Consider the following 13,759-nt stretch of genomic DNA (forward strand, 5'->3'; position numbering starts at 1 on the left):
GGCATCCCCAGGGCTACTTGCCTAGAGGTGTCTCGAGCAGAGGTGGCTGCTCCCGTGATGCTGGGGAGCGGGTACTGTCCCCTGCTCTCTTTGCTGCACGGGAGCCTGGGACTATGCCTAACGCATGCGCTGTGTTTCCTACAGAGCTGGCCCGGGAGCTGCAGTTTGGGGTGGACGATATCAACAGGATCCGGGTGGAGAACCCCAACTCCCTGCTGGAGCAGAGCGTGGCCCTGCTCAACCTGTGGGTCAGCCGTGAGGGCAAGAATGCCAAGAGTGGGTATTTGCCACCTTCTGCAGGGGCGAGGGCACAGGTAGCACCCCAGGGGTTCCACAGGTGGTCTGTGCCGCCAGCCTGGGGCTCTAGCAGGCATGCCAGGCGGGGGGTGGATAGGCAAGGTGGGCCGGGGAGCTGAGCCGGGGGTGGGTAGGCAGGGCAGGCCGGGGAGCCGGGCCAGGCATGGGTAGGCAAGGTGGGTTGGGGAGCTGAGCTGGGCGTGGGTAGGCAGGGCAGGCCGGGGAGGAGGGACGGGGTGGATACACACATGAGGCCGCAGAGCCAGGCCGGGCGTGAGTAGGAAGGGCAGGCCGGGGATCCGGGACAGGCATGGATACACATGGTTGGTTGGGGAAGAGGGGACCACTATATCCTATCCAGGCTTTCCCCCCAGAAGAGGCTGGGCCATCCACAGACATGCAGTGCTTCCTTGCACACACCATGCTACGCTGGCTCATACGTGTGCAGATGGGCGCTGTTGGCTCCCATGCACAGCTGGCCTGCGCTGGGTCACAGGTCTGCATGCATGTCTGTTCCCAGGGGGATTTGCAGCGCAGTTTGAGGGTGGCTGAGTCCATTGGGCTGGGCCCTCTTTCCAGAGGGTGGGTGAGGCTGGCGTGTTGTGGGTGGGGGCAGCAGGGATAGATCTGCCTGGCAGGGGTGGGCCTGTGCTGCCTTTTGATGACACCAGCTGCTCCCCCTGACAGTGGAGAATCTGTACGCGGCCCTGAGGAGCATCGACCGCTGTGAGATTGTCAACATGCTGGAGGGCTCGGGTCGGCAGAGCCACAGCCTGAAAGGCGACCGGCATTATGCTGACAAGGACTATTCCCTCTCGCCCTCCCAGATGAATGGTGAGTCCCTGGCACTCGGCTGTGAACCCACTGGGGACCCCATGCTCCCGCGGGTGAGCCTGAGCCGTGAGTCCCTCGGCAGGGCGGGCGTGACATTGCCCTGGGGAGGGACGCCAGCCAAGCAGAGACAAGACACATCAATGAGACCAACGGCCCTGCCAGGCTGCTCTGCTCCAGCCGTGCAGAGAAAATCCGAGTTCCCACTGACGTAAAGGCTGGGGGGCCTGGGGCAGGACGTTGAGCCTGTCTGGGCTGCCCACAGACTGGCTGACTGTGGGCAGAGAAAGCAGTCTCAGACCAAGGGCCCGGCCTGCATGGCTCTATGCTGTGGCCAGGTGTGAGTGCGACACAGGTAGACATACCTGCCCCAGCACAGCTAAGAAAGCGGTGTCAATGCGACAGCGCGAGCTGTCCAAACCGGGCACCCTAGGTCCATAGCCGGGTTGCTAGCCCATACCGAAGTCTGCACCACTGCGTCTGCACGGTCTGTAGCCTCCCATGCTGCAGGCACGCCTTGGCGAGCAGTGCGGCTGCAGGGGACATCTGCAGTGGGGGGTGGGTGTGCCCATGCCAGCGCTCTGGGGAAAGTGCAACTGCAAGGAGCTAAACGCCCCAAGGCCAGCCCCAACCAGGCTCTCAGAATAGCCGCTCCCGCCGCCCAGGCTGCAGCCGCCACATGGCTCCTTTTAATGTGCCCATACGTCTGCCCGTGCTGGAAACGACCCCTCCAGCTCCAGTGTAGACATGCTGTACCCTGCAAGGCCTGACCCCAGCTCTCTAGCCTTCATGCCCAATCTCCCTGGCCCCTCAGCCGCGAGGTTGCACGGCTCTTCAGGCTCAGCCCGGGTTGCAGCATGTTACTAGTGAGCAGACGTGCCCTGCCGGCCCCACCCCTCCCACCCAGCTGACAGGTCTCTGCCCTCTGCCTGCCTTCTGCTGCAAGCCGGGCTCATGCAACTTCCCTTGTAGCCTGTGACAACCCTGGGCGGGGCAGCAGCATGTATAAAGACAGCCTGGGGTGTCCAGGCGCGGAGGGCTGGGTGCCGGGGGCATGGTCAGGTGCCTGCAGTAAGCGTAGTGGTCCCGTGTCCCTTTGGGCCCAGGCAGGGGTGTGTGGTCGGGTGCCAGCCTTGGCAGCAGGAGTCCCTTTGGGCCCTTGTGCCTTGCCCGGGGGCGTGGCCGTGAGCTCTGCATGCTGAATGCTCTCTCCTTTGTTCTGTTCTCTCACACATGCCATTCAAGGCTGCCGGGTGCAGGCCGCTCCTGTTGATCACATCCTGTCACCTTTCTCCTCTGACCTCCTCCTGACCTCTTGTTCTCGCCTCCTCCTCCACGGCCTGTCTCCACTGTCTCCACCTCAGCTGAGCCCTGGGAGAGCGGCCGTCCTGCTCGGGCGCGTGCATGCACTGCCAACACCTCATGGCTGTGTGCGTCCGCTTGGCCCTCTGTGGGCTTCCCCCAGCAATGCCCAGGGCCGGCTCCGCACGGCACCCCAGCACAGGGAACAGTGTCTCTGAGTGGGAGCCGGGCGAGCAAAGCCACCTGGCCGGCGAAGAACCCCGGGTGCTGCTGTGCTGTGCCAGGCCTGGCCCTAACTCACTCTGTGCCCAGCCCAGAGGGAGATGGCCTGTGCCCAGCACTGAGCCCATGGCACAGAAGGGTTAATAACCGAACGCCCCTCATAGGGAGTCGTGCCCCCTACAAGGAAGTGTTGCTGGACACCCTGGAACCACTGTGTCTCAGTTAGCAGTGAGCTGCCAGCGCAGCAGAGCCCTCAGAGGGGAGTTTACCTGCAGAGACCTGGGCAGCACCGGCTCTGGGCCCAGCCAGCAGACGCCCGAGGGTTTGTGTGGGCAGCAGAATCGCAGGGGCTGTGCAGGCTGAGGAGGCAGGTGACACGTTCTCCAGGTGCTGACGTTGGGGGAGAGGAGGTTGGCGTGGCTCAGGGGAGCTGTGAGATGGGAATGGAGCAGCCCCAAGGCTGGAGCCATTGCAGACTGGCCAGTCTGTAGGGAGCGACCCTGGGTTGGGCGAGAGGTGACCAGTGGGGATTCTGTGGCTCTGGAGGTCTGGTCAGCGTGTGCCCAGCATTGGGCAAGTCTTGGCTAGTGCTGGTGAGTGCCCTGCTGCAGGGTAAAGACGTCTCTGTGCTGCAGACACGTGTTCAGATCAGAGCCAGGGTCCCTGGCACCTGGGGAGAGCAGGGCATGAACAGGCTGAGGTGGCATGATGTGCAGGGCCGTGGTGGCTGGCACTCCTGCCTCTGCCTCTTCAGCTGCCCTGGGCAGTCAGCCACAAGGTGCAAGGACCTGGCAGCACTCGCAGCCACAGAGCGACCAGGACAGGGCCCTTCGGGCCAGAGCCCCAGGGCTGTGTGTGCAAACAGCACGGATGTGAGCCGGTTTGGTTACAGGGCAAAGTGCCGGTGCAGCCACAGCGCCAGGGCACAGGTCCCTGTGGAAATGCCCGCGACATGCTCTCCATGGGTGTGCAAATGGCAGCAGGGGTGCCACCAGGATGCCCCACTCCCTGCCCACCACAGGTGCTACTGGGATGCCCCTACCCTGCCCCCAAGTGTCCCCAGGACATGCAGCACCCCATGCCCATCACTGGCCGTCAGGGCTGTTGGATAGGAGAGATATCCAGAGCCCTCCAATGCCTGTAGGGTCTCTGGGCATGGCCCGTGCGTGCTCCACCGCTGCCCAGCTGCATCTCCATTTTAATGCCCACCTGGGCCTCAGCAGGTGGCTCGGGAAATGAGCAGCTGCTGCCGGGGTGCTGGGTCCCTGTGCACCCAGCCTCCTCCATGCCTCCACCCCTTAGCACTGCGCTGCGCCTATAGGGCAGGAGGGGCCTGGCTGGCTAGCTCTGCCCGCAGCCCACAAACCAGCCAGCCCTGATCTGAGGGGCTCCTGAAGCCCCCACCCTCCTGTCTCTGCCCCAATCTGCTTGGGAGCTGCAGTCCAAGGGAATCCTGTACCGTCTCTCCCAGAGCCAGACCGGAGTTGAGCCCGGAGGCTTAGCTATGTGGAGGCACAAGACTGGCAAGGGGGCTGTCTTAAATATAAAGGGAAGGGTAAACACCTTTAAAATCCCTCCTGGCCAGAGGAAAAACCCTTTCACCTGTCAAGGTTCCTTCCCCACTCTGATGTGGGGACCTGCATGAAAACCTCCTAAGCTTACTTTTACCAGCTTAGGTTAAAACTTCCCTAAGGTACAAACTATTTTACCCTTTGCCCTTGGACTTTCGCTGCCACCACCAAATGTCTAACACCGGTATTATTATTATTAGGAAAGAGTTCGTTTGGAAACGTCTTTCCCCCCAAAATCCTCCCAAATCTTACCCCCTTTTTTCTGGGGAAGGTTTGATAAAAATCCTCACCAATTTGCATAGGTGACCACAGACCCAAACCCTTGGATCTTAAGAACAATGAAAAGAAGGAATCAGTTTCTTAAAAGGAGAATTTTAATAGAAGAAAAAGTAAAAAAGAATCACCTCTGTAAACAGGATGGTAAATCCCTTACAGGGTAATCAGATTCAAAACATAGAGAATCCCTCTAGGCAAAACCTTAAGTTACAAAAAGACACAAAAACAGGAATATCCATTCCATTCAGCACAGCTTATTTTACCAGCCATTTAAAGAAATCAGAATCTAAGGCATATCTAGCTAGATTACTTACTAAGTTCTAAGACTCCATTCCTGTTCTGTCCCCGGCAAAAGCATCACACAGACAGACCCAGACCCTTTGTCCCTCCCCTCCAGCTTTGAAAGTATCTTGTCTCCTCATTGGTCATTTTGGTCAGGTGCCAGCGAGGTTATCCTAGCTTCTTAACCCTTTACAGGTGAAAGGGTTTTTCCTCTGGCCAGGAGGGATTTTAAAGGTTCCCTTTATATTTATGATAGGGGCACTGTGGGTTAGAATTGAGAGATCTCAGCAAAGGCAGGGAGGGAGCCCAGGCAGGGCTAGCAGGGAGCTGGGGGGCACAGGCAGAGCTGTGGGCGGGGAGCCCAGGGCAGGGCTAACAGGGGGCTGAGGGGCACTGGCAGAGCTGTGGGGCAGGGGAGCCTGGGGTGGGGATAGCAGGGGGCTGGGGTCCGCTGGCAGAGCTGTGGGACGGGGGAGTCCAGGCGGGCTAGCAGGGGGTTGGGGGGCACCGGCAGAGCTGTGGAGGGGAGGGGAGGCCAGGCAGGCTAGCAGGGGGCTGAGGGGCACCGGCAGAGCTGTGGGGCAGGGGAGCCCAGGGCAAGGCTAGCAGGGGACTGGGAGGCACTGGCACAGCACCACGCCGTGCACTCAGGCTCCAGAGAAGTAAAACATGAGCAGCTGTCTCCACCCCTCCCGGGAACCCGGCTGGAGGCAGCTCACCCTGCCAAGGGGGTCCTGTTGTCTAACTCACTGGGACCAGCCCAGCGCCAGGTGCTGCCTGAGGCCTGTGCTCCTGTCTCAGACCCTTCCACTGGGGCACGGGCTCTGCTGGCACCCAGTGCCGCCAGGGGAGCAGTGCAGGGCGCTGGTGTGGTGGCTGCTCTGGGGCGCTCCTCTGCCCTGGAAAGGACTCCCTTGAGCCGCTCCACCCTGGGCAGGGTTGCAGGGAACGCAGCGCTGCCCAGGGGCTGGAGACAGTGTGGGCCTGTCCCATCCTCTCCGTGTCTGCACAGAAAGGCTGCTGGAGCTGTTGCCTCTGTCTGCCCCTGTAGGTTACACTTCGCTGCAGGATGAGCTCCTCTCCCCTGCCTCCCTGCAGTACACGCTGCCGTCCCCGCTGCGTGCAGACCAGTACTGGAACGAGGTGGCCATCCTGGATGCCATCCCCATGGCCCCCACCGAGCAGGACGCCCTGCTGGAGCTGTCCGACATGCAGGTGTGGTCCTCAGGGCTCACCCCCTCGCTTGTGACTGCTGAAGACTCCTCTCTGGAGTGCAGCAAGGCTGAGGACTCGGACGCCATGAGTGAAGGCCGCTTCCCGGGGCAGCTGCTGGATGATGTGCACGGCCTGGACCACCTGGGCTCGCTGGATCTGGCTGAGGACGACACAGTGGATTCAGATGCCATGAATGGCCTTATCGACCTGCTGGAGCAGGAGGAAGGTCAGAGGTCCGAGGTGAAGCTGCCAGCGTGTGAGCGCCAGGCCGGGCTGGCGGGGGAGCAGGGCTCGGAGGATGAAGTCTCTTTTGTTTCAGGCCAGCAGAGGGTGCAGGCCAGGATCCTGGAGTCGCCAACTGTGAGCCGGGTCATGGAGAGGAGCAAGGGCAGGTAATGCTTCCTGGCCAGGCTGCTTGGAGCTGGACAGGGCAGCCCGAGGGACCCCTGGGGTGTCCACGCCACAGGGCAGGGTGGGGAGGGATGAGCGGCAGTGCAGCTGCTGCTCCGTAGGCCACCATTTGAGCATGATGCCCCAGAGAGCTGGGGGCACGCTTGGCCAGGGGAAGGATTGGATCGGCCAAGGAGCTTCCCACGGCTTTGGGGAATCCCTCAGCAACCACCTGGGGTGCCAGCCCAGCTCCAGGCTCGGGGATGGCTGTGGTGCTCTCGTTGGCAGGGAGCTGAGCTCCCGATGAAGGTACTCTGCCGGGGCTGAGGGCTGCCTGGCAGTCCCTGCCGCTCCTTGCCATAGTGCCTGGGGCAGGCAGGGGCAGGGCGAGCATGAAGGGCCTGGCTGGCCTCTAGGCCAGCTCCCTCCCCTTCCTCACCCGCTCCTTGTGCCATCAGCCTGCTGCTGTGCCCAGACAGGGCCGGGCCGCCCGTGGGTGTCTCCGGAGGGCGTTCTGTTGCTCCGTGGGTGGGGTGGGATGTAGGGCTAGTTCGGGATCCACGTTACAAAGGGGGGCTCCGAGTGCAAAGGCCGGTCAGTGGGGCCGGCAGCCTGTGTGTGGGCAGGAGAGCGAGGCTGGGCCCACACAGGGGGCAGCATGCCAGAGGGTAGAAACTGACCGTGTCTCTCTCTGTCCTTGTTCCTCTCTCTGCTGCCCAGGCTGAGGGACTGGAATGCAGAAGGCTCCTTTGTCTCCTGCCTGCAGGACCTGCCTGAGGGCTCCTGGCAGGAGGGGGTTCCCAGAAGCCCACGTCTGCTGCCCAGAGCAGCCCCTGGGGGAGCCCCCCTGGGGAGGGGCCAGGAGCAGGTTCTGGGGCCCCCGCCCGAGCATCTGCGAATCGACCCCCCTGAGGAGAGCGGCTGGCAGCCCCAGCACACGAGGAGCCAGGACTACAGCCAACGGCTGGAGGAGGCGGATAGCAGCTTCTTCAGGCAAACGAGGGTACGAGGGTAACAGCGAGAGCCGGCCCCCGGGGGCTGTGCATTGCAATGGAGCCACTGGTTGGAGCCCCCTCGCTGTGTGTGAGGACAATGGCACCCTTGCCGGGGGCCAGAGCGCACACAGGAGTGAATGCCGGGCTGCCCTGTCTGAAGAGCCTGGCCTGGGAGCCTCCGCTTCTTGAGCAGAGGCACCAGAGCCTGGTGACCTGCCCACCACTGCCCCCCCCTCCAGCAGCTGGGGTCCCTCAGCAGAATAACCCATGCTTTGGCACAGAGTGCTGGGCAAGTGCCTTCTGCTGCCCTGCCCCCAGCTCCGGGCACTGCCCCATGCCAGCCTCCCTGCCCGGGCTCCTGCGGGGGAAGGGGCCCAGAATAGCCTGGCTTGCACTAGGCCCAGGGTTTGATTTCACATATCAGCCTCTGCCTCTGTTCTTCATTTATAACCCAGACAGCCACCCTGCATGCTTCCTAATTGGGTAGCTCCCAGGGTGCCTGCCCTCTTCGGGTCGCCAGCACCAGGCATGGAGAGTCCAGAAATAGAGCTGGCCCGGATGGCCAGGGGCAGGGCTGGGGTTTTGGGAATCCTGCCATGGCCAGGCAGAGCTGGGCAGGGCCAGGGAAGGGCTAGTGCAGGATGGCATGTGGAGCAGGGTGGGCATGGCGTAGCAGGCCCTGGGGTGCTGCGGGGCGCACTGGACCAATCCTCCCAGAGCACTTCCCAGGAGCCCCAGGGTGGAGGACGGGGAGGAAGAGCCCTGCCGTGAATGCAGCGATGCTGGGGGCTGGCCGGCTTGCGGCCCCTTGGCTGGAGTCACTGAGGGGCTGCGTGACTTCTCCACACTCCTCACAAGTCTGCTGTGGGTGAGATGTCCTGGCTCATATTGCCCACGCTGCCCTCCTGCCCCGTCCGCAGCCCGCCACAGAGACACTGCGGGGGGGCAGCTCCCCTCTGCCTGGGGGGAGGGGCTGCGGCTGTCAGTCTGAGGCCAGATGACGTTGACAGAGCTCCGAGTGCAGAGGACAAACCCACCTGCCTGCCCGGCAAGTGGTGCAGCCGGCTGGTATGCAGCGGCTACAATTACAGCAGCCTGCCCAGGCTGCGCACAGAGCAGGGGGCAGCCGAGCCAGAGGCAGGGTGCACGCCCCACTGCAGAGCGACGCCATGGCCAGGATCTAGGCGCTGGGCTCGGCAAGTGGCCATGTGCTTGTGGCCCTAGCAGACGCACCATGTTGGCCTTCCTGACCCAGCTGCTGATCACCCTGGTGCTGCTGGGCTTCTTCCTGGTCAGCTGCCAGAATGTCCTGCACATTGTCAAGGGCTCCGTACGCTTCCTGCTCAAGCACGTCCACCAGGAACTGGACAAGGAGCTGGGTGAGAGCGAGGGGCTGACAGACGATGAGGAGTCCATCTCCACCAGGGTGGTCCGTCGGCGCGTCATTGTGAAGGTAACGCAGGCGGGGAGTGGGAGCCCTGAGGCATCAGGCACTGCCTTGCCTGTGGGGCTGTCGCTGGCCCCAGGGGAGCCATGCAGAGCTCTGAGCCTGGCTCGTTCCTGCATGCCCGGAGTGTAGCACTCGTGTGCCCTGGTGCTGGCCCTGCCCCTGCGCTTCCAGCAATGGCTGCTTCCCAGTGAGGGGTCTGGCAGGGCTAGGAGCTGGCGTGGTGTGGTGCAGGGGTGTTGTGCAGGGGGTTGGCGCATGGGGTTGGCAGTCAGCGGGGAAGTCGGATTTGGTGTCACTTATGCAGGGGCTGGGGCTTTTGCCCCACTTGGTGCCCTGCAGTGACCACAAGGGGCTGCCTGTGGGGCTTTGGCTCCCTGCCCTCCCCCTCACTGCCTCGCTCTGTTCTCTCCCTGGTGCTGCAGGGCAATCAGGTTCAGGATATTCCGGGGGAGCAGGTGACCGAGGAGCAATTCACTGACGAGCAAGGCAACATCGTCACCAAGAAGGTAAGTACAGGCCAGACATAGAGCCCCCCAGTCTCCCTGCTCTCCTTGCCCCCAGGGCTGGATATTCTGGGGCCTTCCCTGGAAACACCCCTCACCCAGTTCTGTCTCGGGGGAGCAGCATGCCCCAGCTTGGGGTGCCGAGGGCAGGGCAGGGCAGGGCCGAGCGGGAGTAGGACTGGAGGGGTGGTGTGGCTGAGTCCCTGGGGGTGTGTGGGGCCTAGCCTGGCTGGTGGCAGGCAGCTCTAATGCCCACTCTCTGCAGATCATCCGGAAGGTGGTGCGGCGGATCAGCGTGGGCGATGAGGAGAAGGAGGTGATTCTTGAGGGCTCTCTGCAGGAGCCCCAGGAGCTGGAAGCTGAGGCAGATCACTTTATGAAATATGCCATCCTGCATCAGGACAGTCTGGGCAGCAAGGTACAGTGTCTGCTCCTCTCCTGGCCCTTCGCCAGCTCTGGGCAGCACAGCCATGCGCCCGGCCAGGCAGGGCTCCTAGAGGGCTCTGGCTGGATCCTCCCTGGCCTCCTCTCCTTCCCTGTGCTCTTCTTCTGCTGTACCTCTGGGGCTGTGAGGGGCCATGCTTCCCCCCCCTCGCTGCAGCCTTCTTCTTGCCAGCCGGCTCTCCCGTCCTCCTCCTTGTCCTCTCTGTGTCTGTCTGTCTGTGTGACGCCTCCTGCTTCCTCTCTCTGCTGCTCTCCCCAGGAGGAGGCGCAAGGGCACATCCCAGAATCGGAGCTGATCGGGGGCAGGATGGGGGCTTACATAGTGAAACGAGCCAGCCTGAAAAGGGGAAAGCAGTGACCCCTCCCAGGGCCTCTTCCGAGGTAATGCCACCTTTGTTCTGACTACAGATCCAGCTCTCTGTGCTGTGTGCCCTGTGTGGAGCCCACCCAGCAACTGTGCGCTCCCCCTGCCCAGAGGGGAGACTCGGTTGCTCCATTAGGGCATGCTGGAGAACAAGCCCAGCGCTGGCTGCCTCTTCCCCGCTGCTGCCAAGCCTGCGAGCCCCATGCTGCTCCTGGGGAAGGGGGCTGGCTTCTCTGCACACTGCATGCCGGGGAGTCTGCCATTGTAGCACCTGTCTGTCTGGCTCACATGGCATTCTAGGGGAGGAGGGTGTCAGGCTGTCACCACGGTTACGACAGCCAGGAGGATTGTTACTGTGGGTTACAGTGTACTGTGGGGACTGTGATGGTGTCACTGCAGTTACAACAGCTAGGGGGCTTGTTACCCCGAGTTACAGTGCACCGTGGGGACCACAGTGGTGTCACCATGGTTATGACAGCCAAGGACATTGTTACCCTGGGTTACAGCGTACCATGGGGGCTGCGACGGTGTCACCGCGGCTACGACAGCCAGGGGGATTGTTAGCCTGGGTTACAGCGTACTGTGGGGGCTGCGATGGTGTCACCACAATTACGACAGCCAAGGGCACTGTTACTCCAGGTTACAGTGTACCGTGGTGGCCACGATGATGTTACCACAGTGACAGCATTCCAGGGGATTGTAACCAGTAGCTACAGCATGCAGTGCTGTGGAGATTGCCCTTGGCACAGTCCTTCCCTGCCAGCTCTTGGGCTGAGCTTTGCCCTGGACCCCATTCCCTAGTGCAGCTGCCCCATTCCCCATTTCTCTGCGTGCGCACCTTGCCCCTTGCAGAGGCCCCAGTGCCGCAGCTATAAATAGCCCCTGAATGCTGCCCCAGTGACAAGCTGCTGACATTCCAGCCTGTCAGGCAGTCCCTGCGCTGTCAGCTGTGCCCCAGAGCTTGTCCTGGAGCCTGGGTCTGGGGTCGGGTTTCCTGGAATGAGGTGCCAAGTGTCCTGGAGCATGGGGCTGACCCACGGCGGCGCCGCCTCACGTCAAACGCCCTCTCAGCGACTGGGTGCTGCAAGGAGCTGCACATTGCACCCGCGGGAGGCCAGCCCCTGCTCATGGCACCCATAACTCACAGCCGCCTCCACCTGCCACATAAGCCGCTTTCACCCGCAGCACCCCTTGGGCATTGCTGCCTGGCAGTGCTGCTAACATGCCATGCAGGGCCTTCTTGGTGGGGTCATGAGGGGCTCTGGGCACCAGAGGGCAGCAGAGAACCTACAGCTTGCAGGCGGCTGCAGGTTGGGATGGGGGAGCCGTGGTGGGAGGAGGGCGCAGGCAGTGTGCCCGTGGCCTGGGGGGGCCGTGTGCCCAGGGTGGAGTGTAGGGAGCGGGCAGCAGTGAGTGAATAGGAAGGTCAGTGTGCCCATGGCAGGTATGTGTGCAATAGCAATGGGGTGGGGGGGGCTGCATGCCCATGGCAGGGTGTCCAGGGCATTGTGCCCGGGGGGTGAAGGGGCAGATGGGGCAGCGGGCAGTGCGTGCCTATGACAGAGATGGTTGTTTTTGCTGGTGGGGTGGAAGTACCAGGCTCCAGTCCCACCAGGATCTCCTGGCTGCTCAGGGCCTGTCTGCAGTGATGTCTGCGCGGGTCTCAGAGCGCTGAGCCAGATTGGCAGCTGGATGCCAGGGCCATGGGGCGACCACAGGACGGGTGCCTCCTACATTGCCCTCGATGCAGCTTGTGCGCTGGACACTGTGACACTGGGTGTTGGGTCGTTTCCTGGCCCTCGGACAGCGCTGGATGCATGCTTGGACACGGCGTGCCTTGCTGTCCCTCACGCGCTTGCACCCAGGAGCCCTGCAGTGCTGCGGTTCCTGCTGAGAGGCCAGGGGGCTGATCTGCAGCAGGAACCCTTTCCTGGCTGCCTCTATCCTGCTAGAGCGCAGCCAGGGGGATAGGTGTCTGCCCCATAAGGACAGGCGCTCCCTCGGGTCTCTGTCGTTTGTGCATACGTGTGCATGAGACGCATGGCATGGCCCGTACTGCAGGAACACAGGTATCCAGCCTAGCTCATTTCTCTGCAGTGCTCTGGGGAGGGGGTCCTGGGGCTGGCAGTCCCCAGGGGTGGGGCCTCCCTGCTCCCTCACCCGTGCTCTGCGAGCTGCAAGTCTGGCCCAGCCACCTGGGTTCTTTCCCTGGAACAGCACAGGCTGAGAGGCAAAGGCTGGTGGCTGCAGTGATGGCTTTGAGGTGGGGTGTATGTTCCTGCACAGAGCGCTCGTGGGCGGGTGTGGCAGGGAAATAACCTGAGAGAGCCCATCTGGCCCCTGCACAAGGCTGCAAGTAACAGTTAAACCTCTGGTGATGGGGTGGGGGACACTCACCCCCCTGTGCATTCGTCATCACACCCTGCCCAGGGACCACCTCCGCTCCCAGACCACCACAGGGCAGTAACCCCCAGTCCATGCATTCTGCCTCATGCCTCTGCATCCCCCAGACGGCCGCCCCGGCTGAGCACATCTCCAATGCAGACAGCCATTGCCGGGGCCTGTTCCCTCTGAGCAGGCAGCTGACTCCCGCTGTTCACAGCTGCGGCTCCAGCACCCTCCTCACTCCAGACCCTTGGAAATGAACAGATGGGGGCTGGTTTCAGCCAGCATCTCGCCCTTTGCTGGGTGCTGCAGCGTTGGGTGCCAGAGGGTCTTACATCCAGCACCAGGGCTTCTGCTTTCCCAGCTGCCTCCTACCTTTGTTCCTGCCCCCAGCATCAGCCAGTGCCTCGGAGCTGCTGTCCTCTGGTCCAGTAGCCATGCCTGTAAGTGGAGCGTTGGGTCATGCCGCCAGCTCTGGCCTGCTGCCCTGCGGGGGAGCCAGCAGGGCGCTGTTTGTAACCCAAGCTCCGTCTTCTCTGTCCTTCAGGATCTCACCTCCACCCCGAACCACTGACTGCAGCCACGTGCGGCCAGCCCCGCAAGGAGAGGCGAAAGCGGACAGGCGACGGGAGCAGGGCTGGCTGTACATGTTGCTCTAGGCTAATGGCATGATTTCTGTAAGAGACTTACTTCCTGTCCTATTCGCATGATTGACCGACTGCCAACGCATGACTACGGACGGGGACCCCAGGAGCCAGCAGCACCCGGGGCAGCGTTTCTCTGGCAGGGACGTGACTCTGCTGCGCACACCCTGACTCCGGACAGGAGGCTGCGGCTATGAAGGGCTGCCCAGGGTGGGGGCGTTGGCTCCCACCTATCCCTCATGTTGTCTCCTGGCTGGATTTTGCTGCTTCATCCCCTTCCAAGGAGTGTGTCGGGAGGGGGGATGTCAGAGCCTAAGGGGGCGGTGGGGGGAGGGCAGAACTGCAGCTCTCGAGGGAGCAGCCCCAGCAAGGGCAGGGGGAGGGGACTGGATTGTGGCTGCCTTGCCCCTGTTTCTCCAGGAGCTTCCCCCAGTGTGAGCGTGTGGCTCCCAGCAGCACTGAGCTCCTCGCTTGTGTTGAAAGTGTAAACTGTACAGTACTCAGCCTTGTGTATATGAACAAATAAATACTATGCAACGCCCAAGGGCACTCAGCGGTGTGCAGAGCACTGCCCGCTCCGTGCCCGCA

General features: G+C 62.4%; 1 protein-coding gene across 14 annotated transcripts in view; it reads left to right on the top strand.

Moving 5' to 3' along the window:
• The window catches only part of ANK1 (ankyrin 1), a 121,419-nt gene extending 107,957 nt beyond the window's left edge, over nt 1-13,462 (top strand). For 7 of the 14 annotated variants that reach the window (XM_074940120.1, XM_074940122.1, XM_074940124.1 and 4 more), the window contains 8 exons: nt 145-276; nt 985-1,131; nt 5,833-6,388; nt 7,107-7,389; nt 9,254-9,337; nt 9,600-9,752; nt 10,038-10,159; nt 13,075-13,462. In XM_074940120.1, the coding sequence (XP_074796221.1) occupies nt 145-276; nt 985-1,131; nt 5,833-6,388; nt 7,107-7,389; nt 9,254-9,337; nt 9,600-9,752; nt 10,038-10,136 (1,454 nt within the window). In that variant the 3' untranslated portion in view covers nt 10,137-10,159; nt 13,075-13,462. Of the gene's footprint in view, nt 1-144; nt 277-984; nt 1,132-5,832; nt 6,389-7,106; nt 7,390-8,432; nt 8,835-9,253; nt 9,338-9,599; nt 9,753-10,037; nt 10,160-13,074 lie in introns of those variants that run through there. The other 7 variants (XM_074940131.1, XM_074940133.1, XM_074940127.1 and 4 more) reach the window with 6 other exon arrangements.
• Nucleotides 13,463-13,759: the final 297 nt, after the last annotated feature.

Source organism: Natator depressus, chromosome 26 (assembly GCF_965152275.1).
Source record: "Natator depressus isolate rNatDep1 chromosome 26, rNatDep2.hap1, whole genome shotgun sequence".
Taxonomy (NCBI): Eukaryota; Metazoa; Chordata; order Testudines; family Cheloniidae; genus Natator; species Natator depressus.